At 41.0% G+C, this 22,688-nt stretch overlaps 1 protein-coding gene across 1 annotated transcript; it reads left to right on the forward strand.

Moving 5' to 3' along the window:
- Positions 1 to 585: 585 nt before the first annotated feature.
- RBP1 (retinol binding protein 1) lies at positions 586 to 15,223 on the forward strand (the record flags this gene model as incomplete). Its single annotated transcript, XM_084212708.1, has 4 exons — positions 586 to 682; positions 1,310 to 1,488; positions 12,548 to 12,649; positions 15,170 to 15,223. Exons 1-4 carry the CDS (start codon positions 610 to 612, stop codon positions 15,221 to 15,223), a joined length of 408 nt encoding a protein of 135 aa, XP_084068834.1. The 5' UTR covers positions 586 to 609.
- Between the last annotated feature and the right edge of the window lie 7,465 nt (positions 15,224 to 22,688).

Raw genomic sequence — 22,688 nt, forward strand, 5'->3', positions numbered from 1 at the left:
CCAGTACAAGTTTCCACCTAACTGGTGCTTCTGAGCCCCCAGCTGGCCAAGCAGCTTCCAGGGGGGTTCTTCAGCATTCAGGAGCTTGTGGAACAAGTTAAAGGAATACCAGACACAAATGGCTTTGACTGAAAAGGTCTGTATGATTGTTTTCTTGAAAGAAAGTGTAAAGTAGCTGAAATCTATTCAAGAAGAAGAATTTGGCTCAAAAAAGACACAAGATAAGCACTTTTTTAGTTTTGGCTAATATCCTAAGCTAAAGCTATTTGTAAGAGTTGGGTTTTTTCTGAGTGGCAGGAAGAGTGAAGAGTAATAAGGTAAAAACGGATTTCCCTTACACAGTGATATGAAAGGTGAATATTTCATTTGTTTTAAATCAAGTCATCCTGCTGTCATGTTAGAAATCTCAGAGGTTCAGCCTTGTAGAAGGATTTAAAAGCAGCACTTTAACAATAATCGGATTAGAAGGACTTGCATAGCTCCATGGTCTAAAAAAGAGATAAAAGAAACCAGAGTTCAAACCTGCCACAAAGCAAGGCAGTGAGTTGTGTGGTGCAGAATCAATCCACAGTTCTCAGCCAGTGATTTTGACCATCACCTGAAGCAGGGATGCCTGCAGACTTCAATGGGTACTGGAAAATGGTCAGCAATGACAATTTTGAGGAGTATCTGAAAGCACTGGGTAAGGTTCCCTTCAGACTTCTTGAATGAATAATCAATGCCACCTGTCTTATTCTTTACATGAATCTATTTTTTCTTGTACAGTCATACTTCGTGAGAAGTATTTTTTTTTCAGAAATGCACTTTAATGGTTGCCTTAAGCAAAATTGTTTTGCCTTAAGCAGCCTCTACCTCTTACCATCTTGAAGCTTACATTAACAGACATTAAACTACATAGCTTGAAGAGGTATGTGGTGGATTCCAAACACAAAAAATCTCCTATAACTTGAAAAGCAGTAAAATTTTTATATTTAATTAATTAAATAAAAATAAAGATTCAGTGTAGATCTCAATGTAATTTTGTGTGTTTGTATTTGATGTTGTGTTAGTATCTCTATAGAAATATTGGAGGCCTTATTAACTGTCAGATACAAATGGTATTTTTTATAGATTTCACATAATTGGAAAATTGAAACATTAAGTTATTTAAGTTATAAGAATTAGGTTACATCTTTTTTCTGGATGGGAAGGCTGGTTTGAAAGATTTGGACATCTATTTATCTTTGTTCATTTCAGTTCTCCCTAGAAGCAACAAACTTCTTCTTGCGGAAGGCTTTCCTGGATAAAAATAACTCTTTTTCTTTTTCAGATGTAAATGTTGCTGTAAGAAAAATAGCAAACTTGCTAAAGCCTGACAAAGAAATCCTTCAGAACGGGGATCATATGATCATTAAAACACTAAGCACTTTTAGAAACTACATCATGGAATTTGATGTAGGAAAGGAGTTTGAGGAGGATTTATCTGGGGTGGATGATCGCAAGTGCATGGTAAGAAGTAGAACATCGACAATGGACAAAATGAATATTGATAACCTGAGGCCTTTCACAGAACATATCTTTTAACCATCCTGGTGACTATTCCTGAAATTATTTCTGTATTTCTCAGTTTGCCAAGAGGTGCCTACGGTTTTGAGCATGCCTTTAGATTAGAAGAATGCTAATTTTAATCAGGAGCACAAAGCAATTTTATCAATCAGTGAATGATAACCTCAGTGAAGTTGTGCTCATTTATACTGGGATGTTTGTTAGTCAAAAAGACATCTAGGGTCACTTCCAGAACCTCTTTAATGAGTAAGGTTTTACAATAGAGGAAATCCACTGATTGCAAGGTCAGGCACTGCTCCTGTGTGAGAATGGCCAAGTGCTTAAAGATTGCCTGGGTATTCTTATTAGAGTACACACTTAATTAGCCCACTGGAACAAATCTTACTGAAATGAATAAGCAAACACTGGGGCTTTGTTTCACAATAGCTCTGTTTTATGAGCTCTTTTTGCTTTTTAATTTAGGACTGATAAATATCAATTTACAGAGGAAAAACTTGAGAATAGCAAGTTCTCACCTATTAGTTTGGCAGCATGACACTGGCAATATTCTACAGTTAGGAAGTTGACAAATAAAATTATCTCAGGAGGGACTCTAGAGGAGAAATCTCATAAAAGAGAATTAATAGGTTTACATTCTGAGAAAGATAGTGCTATTTGAAAACAATACTTTTCTCTCACACTGACATTTGGAAATTTGCTTTTGCTCTGATCGTGGCAGGAAAGGGAAAAAATGTGAAAACCAGAGAAAAAGAATGGTTGGCTACTGAGTGCCTCAGCAAATCCCTCTGTGGTCCTTGTTCCAGAGGGTCCAAGTTTGATAAGAGTACAGAATCCAACAATCACGGAAGGGAGGAGCAGCTGCATTTGTGTTTAGGAAAGTGCCCAATGGCATCTTGTGATTTTGGTTCTTGGAATGCTCTTAATTAGGATATTGAGGTCCAGATTAACTGGACAGTTATGAGCCCAAGAAAAGATTTAACACTGAGGTGATGAAATTACCATCAAAGATAGCAATGTTCAAAACATCTGCTGCAAAGGTTTGTGTGTGCACAGAACTGTCCATATGTGAGCATTATCTGTACTTGAATACCATTAATTCCCATCTGAAGGAGAACTAAACCATCCTCTGCATGGTGGAAAGAAGTAATATTTTATTATTTTTAACAAACAAAAATCCTCTACCCTATTTTGCTAAATTGAGTGATAAGGGAAGGATTCAAAATGTTAAACCAGAAAGAAGAAACTAGAGAGAGAGAGAGAATTTCAGTCACTGCAACAGTTGATTGATTTGGCATAGAAGCTAGTTCAGCCTACTTTCAAAGGTTTCTCAAACATTTCTCTGTTTACTCTTTAGTGGGAAATGCTTATTCAGCCTTGGAAGCAGAAGGTATCAGCAGCTTCCTGCCTGTTCCAAACAAACAGACAAAAACCCCAAACAACCAGGGGTAGTCACTGTCTCTGACTGGGTTTTTTAAGAAGGATTTAAGGATGTAATTCCACAAAAACCCCCAGAGAGCTCTGTGTTTCCAGCTGTAGCTGGACAGTCCAGGTCACTGACCACTGGTGCTCCATTTGCCTTGTAACAGCCCATCATGCTTTATAGTTCAATTTTCTCATTGAAGATTTCTACATGAGACCTTTGTTTTGTCAATGACAAAACAGTACAAGAATCTGTCTTGCTGAAGTGACTTCAGTTCAAATCTGAGAACCATAATGTCAGGCAAAATTTGCAGTTGTTAAGCAGCAAAATGACTCCAACAGTGCAGAAGGAGTCTTGTGAGAGAAGAGTCATGGAGCTTATAAGAGGTACTGGACCACTCCCTGTGTGGTGTTACAAAGAAAACCACCATAAAAGCAAATGTTAAATATCATTGTTGGTGTTCCATTTGTTCATGTAGAGCCTGTGGAACTGCATGCCATAAAAGGCTTAATCATTAATAGTCAGCCTGTGTAATGGGAAAGGTTGTGAAGCAATTATTGTTATTTATATTGTGGACTGAGCAGACCATGGGGCAAGCTTTATCCAAGGAGCTCGATACATGGGCAGTACAAAGTAACATGGATAAGACAAATCACACATTAAACATTAATCTATACAGCAGAGCAATCATCAGGAGACTAACAAAAATAACCTTAGAATTAATCCTTCCTAGACATGTAGATTGTTTTTTCTTTTAATGAGGAATATATCTAGCCAGAGTTAACATATCTGTAAAAATAATATCAGCACAATGGACAGGTTAGATCCTGTGTGTAATTCACTGAAATTGTGTTCAGTTGTAAAACATATCCTTGAGCCAGTCAGGGTGGAGTGTAACTACAGTAATTCCAAATCAATGCTGTCCATGAGCAGGAAATGCTAAAAAGTTTTTCTGAAATTTATTTTTGATGTTGGAGTTTCGACATTAGGAACTTGATAGTCTTGTAATAGTACAAGCCCTCTCCTCCTTTGCAGTTAGGGTTTTTTTTATTTTTGTAGTTGGTCACTCCTGGGAGCCTGTCTGATCGTTCTTGATCAGAGAGTTAATTGAGAAGGATAAACCTGAGCAATTTCAGTTTGTCCTTCTCCTGACCCTCAGCCTGGCTTTCTTGCATGTGTTTTTGGGTGACTGTTCACTGGAGGGATAGAGGGAACAGCAGCTGGTGACATCAGGTCCTTTAGGATGTTGTTTCTGTTGGGAAGTGGAAATTTGTGACTTTGGAAAGTCTAAAGCCCTGCAGTTTAGGTAAAGATGCAGTTTCAGTGTTCTGCAAAACCAAAGATGCGGATAGTTGAGCACAGGACAGATCACAAATGACAGTTGGTATCAGTGCTCCTCAGGCTTTCCACCCAGGATTGGATCTCCTGGATAAAAATCTATTCCCTTGGCAACTTCAATCATAGTGAACTATCCAGGGTTGTTAAAAACTTGGCAGCTTCAAGTACAAACGTAAAATGAAAGTTCAGGAGCATCTTTCATTCCTTGCAAATGTTGCAGGGTGTACATTGGATGGTGTAGAAGGAAGTTTAGAACATTAATTTGTATTACATTTTTTCTCACGTGATGTGAACTGGAGCGTGTAGTCAAGTTCCTACTGCTTTGAAGAGTTTGTTCATAGTTTTAATTGGCAACGTATTATCAGATGGAGAATGTACTGAGACAGAAATTTAAAGTTAAATGGAGAGCCCTGGCTTTGGTATTTCTCACACTGAGTCTTTGATCCTGCTGTCTTCTCAGTGAAGCTCCAGTCTCATCATGAAATCTCAGTTTTAAAGAGAATTTCTACAATCTCAAGTTGTGATTAATTTAGCATCTCAGGTGTTGCTCTAAGTATGAGACTTTGTTTCATGTACATAAACATTACTGTGGAAAAAATTACTGGGCATGCAAGAGGAAGACCCTATTGAAACAATTAATCCAAAACCATCTCTGAAAGTATCTCTCATTAATCAGCAGATAGTTGTGCTGATAAATGGGAGTCCTTTTTCCACTGTCAGTGATAACCAGTGAAGCTGGTGAAACACCTACAGTGTGAAATGTGTACCAGCACATTAGTCTTCTGTACCTTCACAGTGTAATTTACCTAGTGTTTAATTAAGAAATTATGAAAAAGTCAACTGAAAAACCTAAAAATGCTGAAACAAAGGCTGAAGTTTCACACTGCAAGTCTTTTTATCCAATGAAACAAAGCAGATTGAAAATTGGATAGCTCAGATGCAAAAATCACTTTCTGGAAATTTTTAGTTTTCTGATGATCCTGCTGCTAAAGTCAGAGAAAACTTTTGCATTATAGTTATTCTCTGCTGTTCAGGCATTTGAAAGACTGAATTGCTTTATCTTACACTATTAATTAATCTATCTTACCCAGAATTAATCTTTTTTGACAGAAACTAAGGGCAAGTGATGTGTTAAAAAATCAAGAAAGATTTTATGTTCAAAATATAGAAGAGCAGAATTTCTTGGATAGCTGAGAAGAGTTGTGTCATAACTGAGTATTTGTCCAAGCATATGAGAGGTGCTTTGGTAACTCAGAACCTTGTGCTCTCTGATACAGTAATTTTCTTTTTCTATTGAAGCAGGAAATTAAATGACAAAGGCAGGGAACTGGGAAACAAAGAAAATGCAAGAATTTTAAACTGAATGTGGGAAATAATGCATCTTAACCATTTAGTTATCTAAACCTGAATACAAGTGGGATATAACCATGAATAATTTATCAAGTGGGTGTTTCAGTTTCCTTTATTAGAACTTGTAGTCCTAGTTAAGACTTGCTGGGATAGGGTAGGGTGAGGAGGATTTGGGAGTTGTGGAATTCCCACATCAGATCTAGAATTCCTCTTACCATGTGAAATGTCAGTTAGTGTTTGAAAGAGCCCCACAAGGACTGTTCACAGACACCTGTGTGCCATGTCCTGCTGAAGGGAGAGAAGTTGTTCCAAACTGATCAAGGCTCTGTTTTAATTAACAAATGTGGCTAATGTGACACTGATTCCTCTCAGGTTTGTACTCAGGAAAACTGCAATGGAGGCAGTTGTTCTGGCCAAAATTTGATTTATACCACTGCAAGGTCAGAATAAAGCCCTATTACAAAATCACATGGTTTGTGAAGCTTATTTAACTATTTAGGCAGGTTCCTCTGTTACACAAATGGAATTCACAGCTGTTAATCTAGTTCTGAGCAGGCTTGGGAATTAAGACTTTGCTGCCAGAAAAACAATAACCAACAAACAACATTCCAATACGTGGAATTGCAGGAGGGATCTCCCACAGAGTGAGGAGATTCAAAATAAATAGTGCCTGTCTAGTAAGATGCCAGCTCAGCAATATGTCTTTACCTGATCCCTCTGATTTAGCTTAGTTTAGCTGATTTTATTTCTTTACCCTTCCAGTGCTGCCCTTTTGGGCTTGTAAGTATTTTCTCATCTATTTTGGTGGAACAAGCATTATTCTAGAATCACTGTTTCTGTGGCTGCTCTTCTCTCAGATTCAGTCCCTCCTGTCTCTTTGCAGTACTGTAATTTCCCCAGCTCCTCATTGGCATAATCCCTGATTTTTTTTTTATTTTGGAGGGAAGGGAGGTGTAATTTAAAAGAGGTAGGCTTTATGATAGTTTTCTGTTGGTATTTCTGGCCCTTTACAAACTGCTCTCATAAAAAGCTGGAGAAAAGTCCTCCAGTCAACCCTCTGAGGCTCCAGAGAGCAGAAGTCCATCCTGGGCCCATCTCAGGCTCTGTCAGAATGGACTCTGGTCCCTTCTGTGTGTGCCTCAGTGAGGAGGAGCATTTCCTTTTTCCTGCCTTGTCCCACCCTGCTTGCTCCTTGGCCATTAGTCCCTGCCTGCCAGTGATGTGCTCAGCACATTTGCATGGTGATAGCAAATGAGATGATTGGAATCTTTGGCCATATAAATGTCATAAACTCCACATTTTGCAGGGCTGTATTCCTGTCTAAACCATGAGGCTGATTAGAAGTTTGGAGCTAGTTATTCACAGAACTGCTGCTAGCACAAGCAAGCTCTTCAGGGACAGTGGGTTTGGATAGGTTTAGCATTTCAGCTGTTTGTGAACTCCAAAAGCTCTGAGAGCTATGAATGGAAAAAGAGCGATCAGAATCTGCTGAAAAGCTGAGAACCAGACTTAACAAATCCAATTTTGAATGACAAACCATTAGTGTTATGTACAATTGTATCTTGCCGAAATTACACAGGGGATAAATCAGTTATAGCCATTAATTTAAACAGCAAGTGTCTTAGAATCGATTCTGATCGTTGCACAGAGTGAATTGGATGTGATGGGTTTTACTTTTTTTTCTGGCGTGGTGTATACACAAGTTTTCCTATTTTTGTATTACTTGTATACAATTTTATTTCAGTAAGAAAAAACGCCGCCATTCCTAAGAAATAAAACAGGATGCACTGTCTGAAGTATTGATTCTCCTCCTCCCCCCACATGTTGTCAGCTGCCTAGCCCAGAGCTTTGCATCTTCACTTCCCTACTCCCCGGAACGTGTCTTGTCTTTGCTTTGCTCTGCTGTTCTTATGAGCAAGGATTCAAAACAAGGAATTGGAGCATTTAGGATCTGATCCTATCTGATCACAGCTTACCTTTCATCTCAGTTCTTCAATCCAACCCTAAGCCCCTTTTCTAGCAGTGCTGCCCCTGGAGATGCTGACAGTGACAGAGGCAAAGGACACTTTGCCATGGCTGAGCTACAGTGGCTAAATGGGTTCAGCCTTTGGCCAGCACCAGGATCTGAAGGCCAGGGATCCTTCCAGGAATTGGTCTGTTGGGTTTGTTGTTGTTTTCCCAGTAGTTTCTGTTGCTGGACTCCCAGATGCAGATGTGATGAGACAAAAGGGGTTTCAGAGGGAGGGGACAAAGCTGCCCATGGCTGTGGCCCCTGGAGCAGCTCCTGCACAGAGGCCACGGGGAGTGACCACGTGGCAGAATTCCCTCTCACTGCTATTGGCCTCTGTCTGGGACATCAACATGACTTTATTCTATCAACACTTCATTTTCCCCAAAAAAGCTGCTTACAAGAGGTTTTTATATCACTTTGATACTTAGTACAGGTGAAGTGGTTTATCTTGAGAAGTTGTTAAATACCTTGCTGGAGATTTGGCTGTGTTTGACCAAAAGTTCTAGGATATTTTCTTTGGTGTTATTTACAACACACAGCTCAAACTGGATTTTTCTGCTTCATCTGACCTAAAAAAAAAAATTACTTTCCATTTTTAAATCCTTCTTAGATCATAATTACAGTTGTAAAATGGGCTGTCATTCTCCCAGGCAGGGACTTACAGGCTGAAGATGGAGCAGGGGGTGTGGTGCTTGCCTGGCTTTGCAGTCATTTGGTGCTCCATATATAGAGACAGCACTGAGGGAAGCAGGAGAAAAATAGAACTGATGCTGCTGTGTTTGTGCTACAGATAGGAAATCAATAACATATTTTTGATGAAAAGTGGGAGCTGCAATTCATACTTGTAAAGGCAATGTGTCAAAAATCTATGTGGCATTAACAAAAAATGTTCATGAACTACTTGGATAAAAGTTATTTTCTTCCATTCATCTTTAAAATCCATTCTGCACCCTCAGCTGCAGCCCCTGACCCAGGCAGGCCCACAGGAATTGCCAGCAGGAGAAATATTGTGCAGAGCCAGCACCAAATGTCTTTGCACTTAGGCCTCAATGGGAAATGCAAAGTACTCTGATCACATGTTTGATGACTATTGCAGTAAATGACAAAAGTCACTGTCTCTGCCTGTGTACCAGGATGATTTGCCACTGGAAGCTGAAATTGTGCAACATTTCACTACAGTTCCTGCTACTAAAGAAAAAGCAGATATGTAGTCAAGAATTTGTTTATGGGTTACTAAATATTTCATTTAATAAATCTACCTTGTCTCATAACTGGAAACAGTAATGAGAATACTTTAATTATCATTTCCTCCACCTTTAATATTCAGGAAGATTCAGGTGGTGCTGTGCATATGAATTTAAAACTTCATAACACAAAGAGATTAAATCACTAACAAAACTATGTGGATGCCTAAGTGATAAAAGGAAAATATCAAAGTACACAAAAAGTGAAACACTACAGAAACCATGCCATAAAAGTAAAGAAAGTTTGGACATTTTTTGTGTTCTTTCCACTTCCCAGAAGAGCTCCATTCTCTAGCATTACACCTCAAGAACAAAGTGTACATAACCTGAAAAATGTGCAGCACTGGTGGTTGGATTTTTTGGGAAGAGTTAAATTGAGGCAAGAGGTTTTTACCTTGCTCCATCCCCTTTTCTGGCATTCCTTTAGTATTATTGATAGATCTGCTGCCTAATTGCACCCATCACCATTCTCTGCTGAATTTCCCTACAGAATTCCATGCACATGACCCAGGAAGTGTTCATCTTAGGGTTAAGTATGAGCAGGTGGGAAGGAAGCAAGGGTCAAGCTGAGCTAGATTATGTGCCATGGAGTTGAAAGGAATAAACAATGGCTGCAGTTTATTATCATGTAGTGCAAGGTGCTCGAAAAGGCAGAGTTCAGCTTTAGAGAAATGCTCCATTTCCAGCTGGTTAGTTCTGTTACTGGAAGCTGCAGCTCTGCAGTGTCCCCTGGGTCTGCTGCCTGTCCCCCACCCTGGGGAAGATTTCCAGTCCTTCTGGGCAGGTGGCAGCAGCTCTGCAATCAGGCAGCCCTTAGGTAATGCTATTACCGAAATGGGGGCAAGCAGGGCTCCTTACAAAGGCATACTTTGCTAAGAAAAGTAGCTTTACATAAAAGGTAAAGTGTTTGTTTGTCTTGGGAGTGTGTGCCAGGAAGAACCAGAGGGTTACACAGAGCTACCTTAGCAGTCTGCAAGCTCCTGATTATACCATGGCAAGATCCTGATCCAGTCCTCAAAAATAAATCCTTGCTCTTTGATGCAGCAAGAGAGATTACACATCCAACATTTGCCCTACAATATTTCTGGAGTATTGTTTTTACGTTCTGATTCAAATATTTGGGAATGTTGTAAAGCAAGTGTTGCTCTGGGTTAGGTGTTGTAGAGGGTGGGATGTTGGCAGCAGCCAGTGCACATTGACAGCCAGAGCAGCCTCAGCCTCAGCCAACACTCACTGTGTGTCTCAGTAGAGGGATTGGAGGTGGCAGCACGTGTTTTAATCTGAGTTAAAAGAGAATTTTGTATTTTGTGTACTAGTTTAATAAAAGAGACATTGAGACATTACAGTTTGACCTAAAGAAAGGATACAGATGCCACTGATTAAAGTGCTTTCTCCTGCTAACAAAGAAAATGACATTATGTTCTCTTGCAATGTATTCTACCCTTTAAAACCTTCAGAGCTAAACAGCTACATACAGAAATCAGGAATGGTGTGGTTTACTCATGTCCCTCAGTATTATATATTTCTCAAAGGGAAGGCAGAGGATACCTGAGAATTTTGTCTGATAAGACAGCTTGGTTAATGTCTGTGGGTTTAGACTCTGTGGTTATCACCAAATTGCAAAAGGCAATTTCTAATCTTGACTGGAAAAACAAAAAAATCCTGAGGAAAAAAGTGTGTTGTTTTCTGAGATGAAACAATTTCAGTCACCCTTGGAGGCTAAAAAGTTAACATGTCCTTGTGCTGCTACAAATATTTCTCTATTTCCCCCAAGTGTACTAAGTCAGGGTAACACTCTCAACTGACTTTGAACATTAGGACCAATAAAGTTGGATCCTGCTTTATCGTGGTATTTTGCCTCTGAATTCACATCTAAACCCACCAAATTTTACTATTAGGCTAGACTAAAGATAAAACTATGCTGAGCTAATACTCAATGGATATAAATTAGTGGAGTTACTCAGCAAAGTTCCACATACAAATGCTTCATTCCACAGGATCCCTCACATCTACAACTCACCATTCATTGTCTGTTACATTCATTTTTTAGAATCAGAAATTTGTTAACTTATAGATATGTTGACTTAAAGATTAAACATTATTCACTTTGACTCCTGTTATTTGTTATCTTCTGTCTCTTCAGTGGATGTGTGCAGATTCAGACATGGGAGAGGATTTAGGTTATGGTGACCCCATTAACTACAGTTTTACCCAAATTTGTTGTTCCTTCCTGCATTAGCATTTTTTACATCAAAAGGATATGGTTTCATAAAATGTTATCTCCTGCTTGGTTTAAATATATCACTTTAAAAAAGAGAACAGAAGAATTTGTGAATGCATTTTCTAAATTAGAGGGGTTTTTAGCACAGGTGAGTTTGTTTCTCAGAGCCCCCATGTGGTGCAGACAGACTGATGGGATCCATCCCCTTGCCTTGCCCATGATTATCCATCCTGGCACTCTGGAGTGATTCATTTTCCAAGCTGGTTTAGTCTAAAGCTTCCCAGGAGAGGAGGCTGCTGCCTGCACTCATTCAAAGACAGTGCCTGTCATGGGGATCATTTAGGAATTAATTGATTGTGACATACACAGATTAAACAAATAGGACTGGATAGGTTCTGAGTCTTGAACTGGGTTTAATTACCAGAAGGAAGAATGTAGACTGACTTCTTCTCCCAGGATGGATGCAGGAAGAATCCTTTAATGACAGATCAGAATTCTTCATCTCTCCATCTCTGGCTGCTCAAGGAAGTAGTGGCTGAAGACTTTTACAAGGTAGACATCAATTCCCTGTTTAGTCCTCAGAGTGCCTTCAAACAAGCTGATTTACAGGCCATGAGCTGATGTTGATGTTAAACTGTCCTCACGGAGCACAAACTGTCACCACTCTTCCCTCTTTAAATGCTTTACAGAGCATTGCTTCCCTTTGTCTTAGGGAGATGGGAAAGGCAAATTGTCAGCAAATGCTGACCAGGGGAACAGGCTGCACTGTCATTCACTGAAGGAATTTTATAAATCAGGTTTTTCTGAACCCCCAGGACAGCACCAATATTCACACAAGTGCAGTATTGATTACTGCACCTGACTCTTGGCTTGCTCTGCCAGTCCTGGCTCGAGAAGTTCCCCAGCCTGTGTTGCAAAAAGCAGGATGCTGCAAAGTTCCCAACTTGCTGACACTTCCAAACCACAGGTTGAGAATCAGGAAAAGCCAGCTCAGTATTCAAAAGCTTTGTTCATCCACAGGAAATGGGAATTGTTCTCAGGTAGAGCAGCTGGGGAATCATTAGGGTGGAGAAAACCAAACTGGATCTTAACTTTACATCTCCTTTTGCACACACAGTGTTAGGCTGAAGGGCCCTTCTGCTGCTGCATTTTTCAGCAGGGAGAGAGGAGTGTGTTTTACACAATGGTTTTGATAGTATTTTTCTTGCTTTATCTCATCCTTCCAGTTTATGACAGGCAGTTGGGCAGCATCTTTCTGTTCAAGCTCATTTCTTAGGTAATTATCCTAAGTGGTACAACACTATGCAATCATTCTTTTTATGAGATACACTCATCATTAGAGAGAAGTTTTGCTTCACAGAAATGAATCATAATATCAGAGGACATTACAGTAATCCCAAACATGTCTGTTTTGTTAGACCACTGTGTCTTGGGATGGAGATAAGCTGCTTTGTGTGCAGAATGGAGAGAAGGAGGGCCGTGGTTGGACCCAGTGGATCGAAGGAGATGAAATGCACCTGGTAAGGTCACACAAGAGGTTTGGAATTCCCCTCCATTCAAATGGTCAGCTCCCACACAGCAGGGAATGTGCTGTGTCATTTTGGCTTCCTTGGACAGAATTGGGTATTGGTGCAGCATTTGACTTGTTTCTAAAGCAACAATTTCATTTGGAGCCATTATGTTTTTATGTCCCTTTCAAAGCCTGACCATTTTGAATGCTCTTTCTGTGCTCACTGTCTGTCCAGACTCCCCAGGCTGAAATGCTCACACGAGGAAGACATTTACCAGAATGTCCCTCACAGTCTGTAAAATGCTCAGTGTGGGAGCTGTGAAACTGAGCGCCCAAAAACAAGGAAAAAATACACAATTGTTCTTTAAAAATAATTACAGGCTGCACTACATTATAGCCTGGAGAACTAAAATGGCAATTAAGCTTTTGAAATTGATGTTTTTTTCAGATCATTATTTTTATCTTTCTAAATTAACAGGACCTGAAAGAAGATGCCTGTTCTTTTGTCCTATAACTCTTTATAGCATCCTCACTCTCTCATCAGTGTGTGTGAAAGGCAGTGATCCTGCTGGGATAATAAACTCCAACCTCCATTTCTCCTCACTGTGCAGTGCTATTAGCATTCAGCAATCTAAATGGATGCATTCTAAATGTTCCAATCAGCAGCAGAGTTATCAAATCCTTGCAGAAGCACCTCAAGCCCCTTATTACTAAACATCATTTTGAGGGAGTATTTTGTCTAGCGCCAGTTTAGGTAGCTCAGGGTAACCTGAGTGCTCTGATGCTGCTTTTCAGAAGGCTGGGAGGAATTCTGGATCATGCCTGCCAGCTCATGCATCCACTCACTGGCACTTGGAAAAGTTACCACAATCTGCCTCGCATGTGTGCAGAAGTCACTACAAAAATTAATGCATGCAAAGAAAGTAATCAAGTATTTTAGAGCCCACTCCTTGATCTTTCAATTTTCTCACTTCTGTTATTTCATGGATTTCAAAAGATGTCCTCTTTATTTCTCTAATCCTTGTAAATGCAGCTCTCTCCATTAAAAGTACAGTAGAGTCCCCTTTAGGATCTTATTTTTGACCAGCTCAGATTACTGGGTCCTGTCCTTTTGAGAGAGCTTTAATACAGTGAGCAGTTACCCTTAAAGAATGCATACTTCAATACCTTTATGATCCTATTGAACTTTACACAATGAGCCAAGTGTTAATTTATTCTTTTCACAGTTCTGCAGAAAGTGGGACCACATCCCTTCGTAGTTTATCACTTCCTATTTCCTTCATCTCATTCTGTGGTCTGTACTTTGTAGTTCTTTTTGGATTTTATTTTATGTGAGTGACTTATTTGACCATTCCCCATTTCCTTTTGAGTTTTATTGCCCTTTTCTATTGTATTGATTGCTTCTGCTCCATAGTTTTTGTCACTGTCAGCAAATCTCTCAGCCCTTATTGCACACTCCTTCCTCTGGGTTACCTCTGCAGGAGTGAAGAGAACAGGTCCTAACCAAAGTCACTGCATCAGTCTGTTGTTCCACCAACTCAGCATGAAGCCCTTCCTCTTACTGGGGTTGAGCAACATATGTCAATTAAGATTATTGACCTAGTTTAAGGTTTTTAAAGTCATTTTATCAAAGTCCCCCATAAGAAATGTGCATAACTTCATCAAAATATTCTGGGAGCTTTATTAAAAGTCTCATCTTGAAGTGGAAAGTTTATCCCTTCTGCTAGGCCATGCATGAGCACTGTCTCTACGTCCCTTAAGAGCTTCCACACTCTTTTTTCCTGCACCTAAGCCTTGCCCCAGGCACCTGCCCCAGGCACACACCTGTGTGCACTTCCCAGGTGGAACCTGAGGAGTTTTGGGGCTGGGTGAACAGGCAAACAGCAGCAGCAGCCTCACAAATCCCAGCCCAGGATGGGAACTGTGCCCCTGCTCCTGCCCAGCTCACAGAGATGCAGGGGGGGCTCCCAAAGCTCCTGTGGAACTCAGAGAATCAGCTCCTTGCATCCAGGGGCTCAGTCAAACCCTCTGTGCTCTGCTGGGTGATGGGCCTGGAGCAAATCTCCTGTACAGGCACCTGCCTTTGGTAGCCAGGAGCTCTGTGTGCTAAAGTGAGCATGATTTCTGAATTTGCAGGCTTGAGCTACCAGTTGTCACCACAGAGATTCAGAGCTGGTGAGGCAAATCCATCCCCACTCCTTTATGTACCCAAAACAGAGAGTGCCCACTGCAAAGGACTAAAGCTGTCACATGTTATTCACTGCAAATCAAGAATGATGCACCAAATCAAGAATGATGTGTTTGGCCCTTCAAGATCCCAAAATAACTTCCCTTGTTCCACCTTTTAGCAGAAAACAAACCCAAAACAGATGTTATCTTTGAGGATGAAAAATAGGCTAAAATATGTACAAGCCTCCCAATTTAATTTAATAGAAAATCGTGGATTCAACTTCAGCTGGATGTACACGTGAATCCATAAAGTTTGTGTCCTAAGTAAAAATTGTGGTTTCTAATTATTTTCTCTTCCTAGGAAATAAGAGTGTGTGGAGTCACATGTAAGCAGGTCTTTAAGAAGGTGCAGTGAGCTACTGCTGCTACAGGAGTGAAGAACAATAGAATTTACTGACTTGCCAGCAGCTCTCCAAATGCTAGTACTGAGCATCCTCACCAACAAGAGCAAGCACAGAAATGAAGATCACGTTAGAACCATATAGTTGGAATAAAATATTTTTAGGAGATTGAAAAAATGACTACAAATAAAGCTATTTTTAGAAATGCCAATTAAAGATACTAAAGTCTCTAAATGTGTGCATACCATAACTCTTGACTCTGCCAAAAAAGGACTATTAGGTATAAAACAAGAAGCTGGAGGTTTAGAATTTGTGAGCTATTTTTTTACTCTCAGTAGACATCACCCTTTCAGAGCCTCAGCCTTGTTTTTAAATGGTGAACTGCAGTGTAAAGGAAGCAAATGAGAGCTGTAGGATGCAGCTTGCACTTAAATCCTGAATTTACTCAAGTCAGTAAGAATGTTACCATTAGCTCTGGCGAAATAGATCTGTACTAGAAGTGTTCCATCAAAAATAAAAATCTGATTTCTCAAAACTAGTAAATTTATGGATCAAGATTTTGGAAAAAAACAATGCTTACAAAAGCATGGCTAAAGGGCAATGCTTTTCCAAATGCTTTAGCCAATATCTGCCCATGCATTTATTTTATTGTAGTTGTTCTGGAGACACTGAGAGTAAGGTCATAGCTGGAAACTGTCTGTGACTGTACACACACCACACAGAAGATGAGACCAGCATTGCTTTGTACACTATCATCTGCAGGTATTTTATGCCCATCATAGTCCATGTCCTGGTGCAGACTGAGAGCCTTGGCCTGGCAGCTGAAATCAGAACACTGATTAAACCTCAGTGAGGGGAAGAATACTGCCAGAATTTCAGCCCACCAACACACTGGATACAGTGAGCACCACCAGGTCAGATCAAATTCTAAAAGGTTTAAATTCACAAAGCTTTAGCTGTAACCTGGAATTGCAGGTGTCTCCTGTAACAGCTGTTATCAGCCATTTTCAGGGGCTCAGTCAGTGGGGAAATCACCAGGGCAGAGCCTGCTCTGCTCTGGGAACATCCCATTCCCTGTTCTCAATTGGGACCATCCCTTTCCTGCTCTGCACTGGCACCATCCCTTTCCCTGTTCTCAGCTGGCACCATCCCTTTGCTGCTCTGCACTGGCACCATCCCTCTCCTGCTCTGCACTGGGACCATCCCTTTCCTGCTCTGCATTGGCACCATCCCTTTCCCTGCTCTGCACTGGGACCATCCCTTTCCTGCTCTGCACTGGCACCATCCTTTTCCCTATTCTGCACTGGGACCATCCCTTTCCTGCTCTGCACTGGCACCATCCCATTCCCTGCTCTGCACTGGGACCATCCCTTTCCTGCTCTGCATTGGCACCATCCCATTCCCTATTCTGCACTGGGACCATCCCATTCCCTGCTCTGCACTGGCACCATCCCTTTCCCTGTTCTGAACTGGCACCATCCCTCTCCTGCTCAGCTGCAGCTCCTCTGCCCAGCCCTGCCTTTGCCCTCCCCAGGGCCTCGGTGCTGACTGGGGCAGTTCAGACCTGTAAATACCAAGTGCTGCCATGCTCTCTAACCCGAGGCTGTTTTCAAACCTGCACTGTTACTAACCTGCTTAGGAAAGCTGGGAACTGGTCTAACATGGAATTCCAGACGCACAGAAGGGCCAGGGAGGGAAGGGCCCTCAGAGATCCAGCCTGCCTGCCCTGGGCAGGGACACAGCTTGGAGAAAGGGAGCTTCAGAACAGCCACTGGAGAGCCCAAAGTTAGCACAGCAGGGATGGCAAACTTTCTGAGCACTGCTATTCCAGTGGTACTGCATCCTGTGGGAGTAGCACCAGATGTGCTCTAACAGACATCTAATTCCATTTCCTAAACTTTTGGGGTTTGCTTTACTTCAGAAAATACCCAGAAGATATTATTACTCATGAAGGCTTAAGCACCCCCATGTGATAAACAGGTGAATAATACTCCCTGTCCATGTAAATTCTTGCAGAATTTACAGACATGCAATGAAATTATTTATTTAAGTTCCCCTGTAATTGTTTTGTCTTGGTAATACTTATGGCTAAGGAAGTCTCTGGGACATAGACTTGAGTCTGATCAGCCAGGTCCGTGCAGAAGCTGCTTTTCTCTCCTGGAAGAGTGTGTTAGCCAGCCAGCTGTGTGTCCCTAGTTAAATGGGCATCCCAACAGACAGACAGACAGACCACCAGCTCACGGGGATTGAGTTTTCTGGTACTTGGAGTGGGACAGATCTAAACTGGTTACAATTAAATAAAGTAGTAAGGCTGTAAGAGAGGGAAAGAATCAGAAACCTGTGGATCTTGGACTAAAACCCTGTTCTGCTTAAGGGAAATTGCAAATATTTGCTTGTTTAAAATGCTGTTTATCATCTTACACAAGGCTGAGGACATCCCAGTTGCCAAATTTCAGCACATCAGTCATTTGTTTTTCCTGGAAGATGACTGGACACAGAAACTTTTTTCCTTAAAGTTTCTAATTATTGATTTCATAATCATGGACACCCTCCAAGTATCTTTCCTCTCCTCAGCCCCAAGGAGAGCAAGAGAACAAACAAGTAACTGTAATAAAGGGATGGCTCACACCTCCATCCCCTGATAAACTTGGCAGGATTTTTTTTAATGCTCAGCACTGACAAAGACCTTTTTGGAAATGTGGTTTTCCTTCAACAGAACTTGGCAGTTCATAACCCTTACTTCACCAGCTGTCTTCTAATTTTTGCCTGCAGTTCTCTCCAGTCTTGTGTAACATTCAAGAACTCTTTCTGCAGAAGGTTGTAAGTAGATCAATTAACATCTAGCTAAGTAAACCCAATTGTTAAAAGCTATTATTATTGCAATCAAACAGACAGCTTTTCCCCTTTGGGTCATTTGGTACAAGGGCAAATTTAGCACCATACTAATAACTAATGGCTTATCAAGCAGAAGCAATGTAACCTGCTGCTAATTATGGAGGAAAGGCAAGCCCACAAAGCACTTCCACAGCTCATGGATGGAAAATACAGAAACTTCAGAAATGTATAACTTGGAATAGATTCTCTTTAAATCATCTCAATTGCTTGTCATGATAATTGTAACCTCTTATCTCCCTGCAGCAACCCTTTCCCTTGGAAAAGGAAATTATGTTCATCCATTGCTTCCACCATGATGCTTTCCAATTAATGTGTGTAAAATTAACCACGCTGTTTCCATGAACCTTTAACAACTGTTATTGTGAAATGCCATTTAAAACTTTCTCCATAAAATAGATACTTACTGAATGTATAGCATTCAACAATTATTTGACAAACATCTGACTATTTCATAACCAAGACCTTCATAGGGAATTAATATACACATTTGCTTGTGATTCAAGAATCAAACCTCATATTGATTTTCTTGATCTTCAACAGAATTTCAGCCATGGTTTGCCAATATCCACCCTGTATTTCTACAGAACTGCAATACCTTCAGATAATGCACATCTTATATTTGTCTAGGAAAGACCAGTGCCTACAGAAGCAGTGTGAATGGAAAGTGTAAACAAAACACTCCCACTGTTGAGAAAACACTTTTTCTGTAGGTGAACCTGCAAACTACAGGTCCATTACCATGCAATTCCTCCCACCAACAGCCATTCCCTGCTTTGTCCATGCCACTCAGGTTTTCTTCACCCCTTCCACTGTATAAACTTGGCTGCTCCTGTCTCTTACAAGCTAATCCGTGGAAACCAGAGCTGAAAGAAGAGTTGGGGCTCCAGTCTGCATTTCTGCAACAGTCCAGCTGTGAGGGCTGGGGAGGAGCTCCTTAGGATGATCTGTGGGACACTTTGATTGTAAAATAAACCAGGGCTGAATGGCAAATTCCTCACAAGAAGGAGGATCAGATTCCCAGAGTGTCCCATGGGGCTGAGCTCTGGGGCACAGCAGAGCCCTGGCATGGCAGGGATGTGCTCCCCTGGGAAACTGGACAGTAAAAAGCAATAGCTCACCACTGCAACATTAATAAAACTCCCTAGAATGTGTCATTTGTATTACACTCTCATTTGGACAGCCTCATCTGTAACCACAGAACAGATTCCCAGCGATTCATCCTTTCACCCTCTAATTTGTCTTGGATTATTACTTAGGTGGTGCAGCTATTTCTATTTTAAGAAGTTTTTTTCACCTCAGAGCTAATGTTTATTTAAATAATTTGTTCCTGTCCAGCAAAAGTGCACACAAAAGTAGAGTCCCTTCAGTACCATGGATTTTATTACCAGGGCAAGCTTTTTCACTGTATTAGTAGCTAAGAATAAGAATCCACACTGAACAATTAAGCAAAATGGCATTGCAGTTCTTCACCAAACCCTTCAATAAGACTGTCTGGCAATTAAGTTGCTGCACCATAGAGGCAAAATAAAATCCCCCCTTTCAATGGCAACATTCTCATTAAAGGAAGGGAGGAAAGAAGGATAGGAAACAGTGTGTGATTATTGACTCTACACTTATTTACATAACAAGAGACCATTTGTCTTGGGGTACACCCCAATCCTAGTGCTGAGCAAATAAAAGGTCAATATTGTGACAAGAGCGTTCCAAATTTAAAATATTTTATTTAAATGTTCAGCTCTTTGGCATTTCCAGATTGGAGCAGGAGTATGAGCAGCTATTTAGTGCCCATCAGCATTACAGAGCAGGTGATGTTTAAAACTGTGTGTGCAAGTGCAGAACACGTGGTTACACAGCCCATGGCTATCACTGCAAGGACAGGCATCCTTTAAATGCTTTTATCCTCACTCCCAGAGCTTTCTTTTGTTTGTTGTGCCTTTCCTTCCCCTCCCAGCTACAAAAGGCAGCAGTGCAGAAGAGCACAAGAAGAACACAAGGAGTGATGAAGCCTTCATGCAAAATTGTACTGAAACTTGGAGTTAAGCAGAAAGGTTCCTCTCCATCCTGATGTTCCCACTGAATTTTTCTCTCATGCAAGACAGGATTTACTACAAAAAGGAGGAGTTTATAACACAGTGCAGTCACCATTGTAATTTGGTGAGGCTTAGAACCACTGCACATGGGGAGAACTCACTGCAATTGAACATTCCACCAAGTGCAACAAGACTCACAATAGTTCCTTGCTCCCCTTCTCTAATTTGCAATCACCATGATTTGAGTTACATTTTATTCCCAAGGCACTGATGCTTGTCATCCATAGCCATTCCAATTTCCAACACTTCTCTCCAGCTGGGCATGCTAAGGGCATGCAGAGGAGGTTAACACAGCCCAGTGGCACTGCTGTGAGATGCCTGTGTGATCTTCCACCCATCCTGGCACCAAACCTGTTGCCATTCTTGATGCTGCCTTGTCCAAGCTTATTTCTGTAGAGGCAAATGAGAGAAAAGTGACATTTTATGTGTGTTACAACAACACAGAGAGAACTTAGAGCAGGAGAGAGAACTTGGAGCAGTGAGCAGCTCCTGCACACCCCCAGCTTTGGGTGCAGTGTCTTTTGTCACACTGGTGCCCATGTTCATCACTCAGTGACTCAGGACAGCCCTTGAGGGCAGCACCTGCTCTGGAGCAGCCCTGGCTGGAAAGCCAAGCCATCCCTACTGCTCCACTCCAGCCCGTGTTCATCACTCCAGCTGCAAACACTGACCCTCACTTCCTCAAATCCTAACTCTGACAGAATTGCTTGGGAGTTTCAGAGCTGTTGTAGCTCAGAAGCAGCCCCAGGCACGGAGCAGGCTGTCCCAGTGCTCTGCAGCAGTCACTCCTCAGCCCAGCTTAGCCTGGGCTCAGCTCAGGCAGCCTGAGACACGGGGGCTGCGGGAGCCAGACAAACAGGAGCTGCACACCAGGCTTCACACCTCAGCATGCTGCAGAAACTGGTGATTCATTCCCCATCAAGCCAAGAAAAAAAGAAGTAGAACATCAGAGTTGCCTAGCAAAATAACCTGTGAACAGTCCAGTTCCACCTCCTCATGGACTAAAAGCCCCCAAATTCCACTAGAAGCTTTCTTTGTCATCTTTTGTGCAATTGAGCCCAAGGAAAATGTCTCCCAAACACAGGTGCAGAATTATTTCAGATCATATTTTTTTTCAACATACGTTCAACCCTTTTTAATGTATTTTTCTCTCCCAGCAAGTCCACCTTGTAGAGATTTGAATTATCACATTACACAAAATTCCATTTCTGGTTCCACCTCTCAGCATGGAACCATCTATTTTTGATTGTCTTTCCAAACGTATTTTGGGAACCAAAGAAACAAGGACGTACTTAAACTGCTGAAGGTCACTCAAAAACCCTCCCAGGTGCTTTACTTTGAATTAAAGTTAACATTTAAAAAGTACCTAATTTGCTTGAAAATCCTGTGGATATTTTTAGGAGAGCCTTTTTGCCTTTTCTGCCACAAAAATAAAATTAAAAAAAAGCTTTGAAAAATCTGATTAATGTCATGCAGTACTTCCCACTGCAGCTTGTGTAACTTCAGGGACACCTAGGTCCTTCTCAGTCACATATTCCCCTGAAGTGATTGGTTTTCAGGACCCATTAGACACTAGAAATTTGAAAAGGAAATGTCCAAATCTTAGTCAAGTGAAGGTAGATGTAGAACAGATCCCCAGACAAGTAATACTGTTCTTCTTTAAGGCCACCCTGCACAATGAAAAGGGAGAAAAAGGCCCCACAACTGCAAAATTATCAATAGGAAAATAAGTACAGCTTTCAGCCACAGAGATGACCAGGGGCTCATTGCAGCTCATCTCTGAAGCACCAAGGACACTGGATCATGAGGAAAAAAAAAAATGTACTGGGTATGCACAGAAAAGGGCCCTTTTCATAAGAGATATTTCTTTGTGAAGTAAAGCTCTTCCTGGACCCACTACAACTTTTTTTGGAGTGCATTTTGTTTTGTTGTGCAGCAGGTGTGTTCCACCAGCCAAAAAGTAATTGTTGATGAAACAGCTGGGCAGGACAAGATTTTTCCTTTTTACATGTTCCCTTAAGTACTCCTTAATTTCATAAAATTAATTTTTTTCAAGATGTACCACGGGTCATTTTGGTGCATATTTGCTTATAATTTTGCCTTTTCACAATGAAAGTACTTTCTGAAACAACACTTTTTAATTTATTTTTTATCTTTTGACAAGACAATAAAACTACCTGTAATTTTTGTCAAGGATTCCAAAAAGCAGGTATTTCCATGTTTAAGATTGATTACTTAACTCCCATGTTAAGATTAATGCAAGTATATTTCCTTGTCCTATTTAAATATCTAAATTCAACCTACTGCCTACATTGCAAATGCCCTTGAATGGATTCTGCAAGGGACTGAGATCTCTGCCTTGATATGGGAGCTGTGAAAGCACAGTGGAAGAAAAAAGTTCTGTTGATGTGCTGAGGAGATAAAAGGAGATTAGCCAGCAGCTGCTGGTCAGACACTGATGAAAATGTATTAATGGGGGAAAGGAGCAGTCTTG

This window comes from Fringilla coelebs, assembly GCF_963513975.1.
Source record: "Fringilla coelebs genome assembly, chromosome: 10".
Lineage (NCBI taxonomy): Eukaryota > Metazoa > Chordata > Aves > Passeriformes > Fringillidae > Fringilla > Fringilla coelebs.